This window comes from Oncorhynchus nerka, linkage group LG2 (genome assembly GCF_034236695.1).
Source record: "Oncorhynchus nerka isolate Pitt River linkage group LG2, Oner_Uvic_2.0, whole genome shotgun sequence".
NCBI classification, from domain to species: domain Eukaryota; kingdom Metazoa; phylum Chordata; class Actinopteri; order Salmoniformes; family Salmonidae; genus Oncorhynchus; species Oncorhynchus nerka.
This window is the reverse complement of record NC_088397.1, coordinates 73,943,147-73,949,146: the sequence shown is the minus strand read 5'-3', so window position 1 is coordinate 73,949,146 and position 6,000 is coordinate 73,943,147. Positions and strand designations below refer to the sequence as shown.

Genomic DNA, 6,000 nt, shown 5'->3' with positions numbered 1-6,000 from the left:
CTAGCCTACGTTCATGCCTGTTAGGCGTGGGGTGTACCAAGCTGGGTCATCTGATGCGGCGCAGGAGCAGATCGTTGGAGGAGCTGGGAGAAAGAGCGGGGATCCGATCATCTCGCCTACTGAGGAAGGTCGTTGCTGAGGTCTGCGACTCCTTGCCAGTGCTTCATCTGCAGTATGTGACTGACACTTCCAATTCTGATCGGTGGAAGGAGGGTCTGGATTATGTGTTCCCTGCACTGATTGTTAGTGCAATCAGTGCGATGGGGGCATTCGAGGAGGACGTGGGGACGCTGCTTGCCTTCCATACCCCAGAGCTGGGGGAGTTCAAGGAGGTGGGAAAGAAGGCCATGTTCAGAATATGTGTAAAGGTGTCCCATGCCTCTTCCCTGGAAGAGGTAAAATTGATGAGGTGGGCGGGTGTGCTTGGTCCAGGTGCCTCTCCAAAGGCTGTTGACGATAATTATACAAACTGCCTATTGATAAGAGGACAGCTGACCTCCAATGGAGGATAATACATGGAGCTATAGCCACCAACAATCATCTGGTACACCTGGACCCTACTGTTGGGGAGGGGTGTCCATTCTGCATCTGGTACACCTGGACCCTACTGTTGGGGAGGGGTGTCCATTCTGCATCTGGTACACCTGGATCCTACTGTTGGGGAAGGGTGTCCATTCTGTGCCGAGTCAATCTCTGGCACATCTGTTTTTACTGTGTCCCAGGTTGGTCGGGATGATTGAACTGATCACTGATTGGTTCTCAACGTTGGGAGAGGTTTTCTCTTCCCAACTGTATATATTTGGGCCAAAGTACAGGTTCAGTCAAAAGGGTGTAGTTGTGTTGCTTAATTTTGTGTTAGGGGCAGCAAAATTAGCGATGTGGAAGACTCGAAAGAACAGTATTCGGGGACAGGGTTCTGTGGATGTGGTGGGAATGTTGGCAGCGAGACTAAGGCTTGAGTTTGCCTATTATAAACTTGTCAACAACATTGATCTGTTTTTGAGTATATGGGGTATTCAGAGGCTATTGTGTTTAGTTACTGTGGAGGAGGAATTGGAGTTGTGTTTTTAATTGATGTGTAACTGTGGTTTTGTATGAGTATTTATTGTGTGGTGGGCCCCCAGACCCAATAAAGATTATTTAAAACTCGCGCTCTCGCTCTCTGAGCAGCGTGAAGGAAGCTAGCTCTAGCTGAGCCCTCCTGACATGGCCTTAGAGGAAGAAGTAATGAACAATGCTGGCTGAGCTCATCCATTCCAGTTTACACCTGATCACATCACTCCTGGGGCTCATGGTTGGTATTACGTTGATGTAACGCAGCAAAGGAATAGTGATTGTATTTCAGCAGGCCCGATTAGGCCCTAATATAAATAAACCCATCATGACCGCACAGAAGCTATGACTGTTTTCTGATTGACTTTCCTAATTCTGATTAATTATTTTTATTACCTTTATTTTACCTTTATTTTACTAAGAAAATTCTTATTTTCAATGACGGCCTAGGAACAGTGGGTTAACTGCCTGTTCAGGGGCAGAACGACAGATTTGTACCTTGTCAGCTCGGGGATTTGAACTTGCAACCTTTCGGTTACTAGTCCAACGCTTTTAACCACTAGGCTACCCTGCCGCCCCAGTAGTCACACATGTTTAATTAATCAGTTCTCTCTCTGTCTCTCTCTCTCCCTCTGTATCTCTCTCTTCCACTGCTATAACGTGGAGCATTTTTATCAATAAAAATAAGTCATGATAAACAAGTTAAAGGAATACTGTCCACATATGATATTTAGAATGAAAGGTTACCTTGGCTGCGACAGACGAACTGGGCTTTTCCAGAAGGTCCCAGAGTTTCTTTCGTTTCTCAGCACAACACGTGTTGTCGAACTCTTCTCCCTCTCTGTCGTTCAAGGTGTCTTGCTCTCTTTTGAGCTCCTCGTTCATCTGTTCTTTCTTCTGGTGGTACCTGGCCTGGCAACAGGACTCCAGGTAGATCTCATCTATGCCCCAGTAGTCCAGCTCCTGACTGAACGACAGGGCGCACATCTCCTCCATCATGTGGAGCTTACCGGTCCGGTAGAAGTTCAAAATGGACGTGAACGCCCCTGGGTGCCGGTCGAAAAAGTACTCGTTCTCGTCCAAGTTGTAGTCATCACATACCTCCATGAGTGAGTCGTGGGTGTTGCAGTCTCGTAGTTTCCCTAACCGGGTGCGTGGTAACCTATCCAATGTTCTCCAGAGGACCTCATGTGGAAGACCCCCAACGTTGAGCCTTACCCGGCGGTAGCATGACTTGCTGTGGATTATGTACGCCGGTTCCGGGGGTAGTGATGCGGTCGATCGCGAGCCATTCTTATTCAATCCCATTGAGGATTTCTCCATTTTGAACTAACGAGAGTTCCACCGAGTTCCAATTTGTCCAACAGGCAAGATCCGGATGGGGAAAAGTTACAGTCTACATTTGTGCTTGTTTTCTTTCATCCTTGAATCTGGGGGAAGAAGGAGGGGAAAAAAGAGAGGAGAATAAGAAAAATGTCAATGACAAGATTTTAAAATAGAGCAGTTAGCCCAGGCAGTCACAGTGACCTATAGTCAGAACAGTTCTCCATGCTAAAAGAGTGAATAGATGGTAATATACTCAGACTGAGAGTACTGTCCTGTCCACACGCTTTTTCTGAATAGTGAGTGGGGACGTGGCAGCGGCTCAAGTGAGCGATGTCCACTCTTCACTGGTGCTGAAACGACAGCGTGCGCTGTTCACTCGACTGCGTGAGAGGAACCAGGGCGAGTTCACTTGGGGAAAATAAGCATGCTTCTAAATATTTAATGGTACACTGTTCATGTTGCTGTAGAGTTGTGGGAAAAATACCCAATTGTCATACTAGAGTAAAAGTAAAGATACCTTAATAGAAAATGACTCAAATAAAAGTGAAATTCACCCGGTAAGATACTACTTGTGTAAAAGTCTAAAAGTATTTGGTTTTAAATATACTTAAGTTTCAAAAGTAAAGTATAAATCACTTCAAATTGCTTATATTAAGCAAACCAAATGACACAATGTTCTTGTTTTTTTTATCTACAGATAGTCAGGGGCACACTCCAACACTAAGACATCATTTACAAATGAAGCTAAGCTTTTGTGTTCAGTGAGTCTGCCAGATCAGAGGCAGTAGGGATGACCAGGGATTGCTAAGTTTGTGAATTTAACCATTTTCCTGTCCTGCTAAGCATTCAAAATGTAACGAGTACTTTTGAGTGTCAGGGAAAATGTATGGAGTAAAACTTACATTATTTTCTTTAGGATTGTGGTGAAGTAAAAGTTGGAAAAAATATAAATAGTGAATTAAATCAATTAAGACAAGACAGATACCACAAAAAAACGACTTAAGTAGTACTTTAAAGTATTTTTACTTAAGTACTTTACACCCCTGGCTGTACAGACAGACGGGTTAGTTGACAATGTCACGGAAATGATGCACGCGATTCAATAGGACAGAAGTCCATGTGTTGTGATTCTGGATGGCCAGATAGCTAGCAACAATGACAAAGAGCTGCCATATAGGAAATTGTAGGTGGCTCTTTCAGCTAGTTTTATCTTGTTCTTGATACCATGTCTTGTTTTGACTGATGTTATGTTTATGCTAATGTGGATAAAATTCGCTAGCCATCTAACCATCAACTGTAATGATGTATTTGAGAGACAAGTGCTCATTGTGCAAATGTATTTATGTTTTCAATAAACATTGGAGACTAAATATAGTTTACATGTTGTCAGCATTCTATGCCAACCCGTCTGTTTTTCCCCATAGTTGGACACCCGTTGGTTCTGTTGCTGAACAACCAACCTGTCTATAACACCTACAAAAGCAGTTCATAAGTGATAGAGCCATAATACCCAAAACTCTGTAGTCATGCAAACCCATTTTTCCTTGTAGAAATAATAGCCTAGAGACGTTTGGGACTGAGAGCCATTTTCAACCATGCCGAAGAACTGAATACATATACTGTATAAGGTAGGCTTATGACAGAACTGAAAGCTACTATGGCAGGCCTTTCCTAAATCTGGTGTTTTAATGGTGTCCCTCTACAACTCAGACAAGACGTTTTCTTCAACCGTTTATAACGACTTCCCAAATCAAAACAAACCATCACTTCCCGCCCTGTCTTTCAGTAGCCTGCTCTGTTGTATATGGAATGCTTTGGATGATCACAGAGCCATACAGTACCAGGGGAAGGATCCACAATGTCGGTTGAATATGGATGTTTCGGCATGCTCTGTCCCTCCCTCACTAATCAACCATTTGCATGCATTTGTATTCAAATGATGGTTCAAAATCAAAGCAGCAATGTTCAACAACTGAACAGAACACATTAACATGCACAGTAGACCTATCCTTTCTGTCTTGAAGATACAAAAATGTGGTGGACTAATGTATTTTCCGTTCCAGACAATCAAGTCCTACATCAATACTGTTGTGTCAAAGAAGTTACACAATTGATTTGCGCTCTGCAATATGTACAGTGAGCTCCAAGTATTAGGACAGTGACACATTTATTGTTGTTTTGACTCTGTAGTCCAGCACTTGAGATAATACTGCTACCATGATTACGGATAATCCTGATACAATGATTACGGATCATTCTGAAATAATTGTGAATAATGATGAGTGAGAAAGTTACAGAGGCATAAATATCACCCCCCCCCCCCAAAAAAAATGCTAACCCCCCCTGTTTTTTAAATGGTGAGAGGTTGGCATGTCTTGGGGGTATGATATTTGTGCTTCTGTAACTTTCTCACTCATCATTATTCGCGATTCATTCAGGACTATCTGTAATCATGGTAGCTTCGCATTCATTTAGAAGTGTTTAGAAACATATTAGATTCTTATTTACAATAAAAGTGACTCCAAAATGACACTACAATATTTACCAATAATTTCTATTGAACACAAAATAATCTGAAACACAACCAAAACAAACAGCAAATGCATCCAGCAAGTTTGTAGAGTCACAAGGTTGATGTACTACCATGTCGGAATGAGACGTTCTCACGTCGGAATGAGACGTTCGTTCACGTTTCTCAAATGGCAAATTTCAAAGTTGTTCCAAGCGACAAATGTTGAAGTATTTAAGGTTGACTTTAGGCATGAACTCTGAATGGCTAAGGTAAGGGTTACATTTTTGGATAGGCATAAAACAAAAATATAAATATTTACTTTTTATCAAGGATTCAAACTTGCAACCATTGGAATCAGGGGTCCCCTAGTGGCAGGTTTCCATGTCATCTCCCAAAGTCCTCAGTCTAATACTGACTTGTGTCACGGGTGACTTGGCTGTGATGTAATCATTGCATGCTAGGAATATGGGACCAAATCCCAAACTTTTGACTACTTTAATACACATAGTGTAGCTGCCTTAGGTCTCTGTTTATGTAGTGTTGTGTTGTCTCTTGTTGTGATGTGTGTTTTGTCCCATATTTATATTGTATTTTTAATCCCAGGCCCCCAAGGGGACTTTTGCCTTTTGGAAGGCCGTCATTGTAAATAAGAATTTGTTCTTAACTGACTTACCTAGTTAAATAAAGGTTAAATAGAAATATCCTGTTTTTTCCCAGGATGTCAATATTGTGGATTCATCAACCATGGTTGGAAACCGAAATAACCAAATGTATGTGTAATTGTCTATTGATCTATGTGAGAGTTGTATAGGCTACACAACGTCCTAATATGCATCTTCAAAAATACAGGATTTTAATGCTGTACCAATTCCCCTGCGATTTCCCCTGCTCTGAAGGACAATTCCTCAATGTTGATTTGCATTTTGCGTTTTGCCCATTCAATAGGGGTTTGTTGCCCATTAATGTCATCCTTGGTGTAGCCTAACATGCTATTCATATATAGCAGGACAAAATGTCCGTATTAAAAATAATGATATTACGTTGATAACAATAGCAAATAAGCATTTAGCAATACTTGTTTATAAAGGAGAACAACAAATACAACCTGT

The 6,000-nt window shown here is 41.8% G+C and overlaps 1 protein-coding gene across 1 annotated transcript; it reads right to left on the bottom strand.

Annotated features, from left to right (window-relative positions):
• Positions 1–948: 948 nt before the first annotated feature.
• LOC135572936 (potassium voltage-gated channel subfamily B member 1-like) lies at positions 949–2,474 on the bottom strand. The gene is made up of 2 exons (XM_065021850.1): positions 1,801–2,474; positions 949–993 (listed from the first exon to the last, which is right to left on the bottom strand). The coding sequence occupies exons 1-2, from the start codon at positions 2,374–2,376 to the stop codon at positions 949–951; spliced, it is 621 nt and encodes a 206-aa protein (XP_064877922.1). The 5' UTR covers positions 2,377–2,474.
• Positions 2,475–6,000: the final 3,526 nt, after the last annotated feature.

Coding starts and splice junctions, on each gene's coding strand:
- LOC135572936 (XM_065021850.1), bottom strand. CDS start 2,376: ATGGAGAAATCCTCAATGGGATTGAATAAGAATGGCTCGCGATCGACC. Junction 994..1,800: donor GTTCGTCTGTCGCAGCCAAG/GTAACCTTTCAT, acceptor ACTCAAAAACAG/ATCAATGTTGTTGACAAGTT.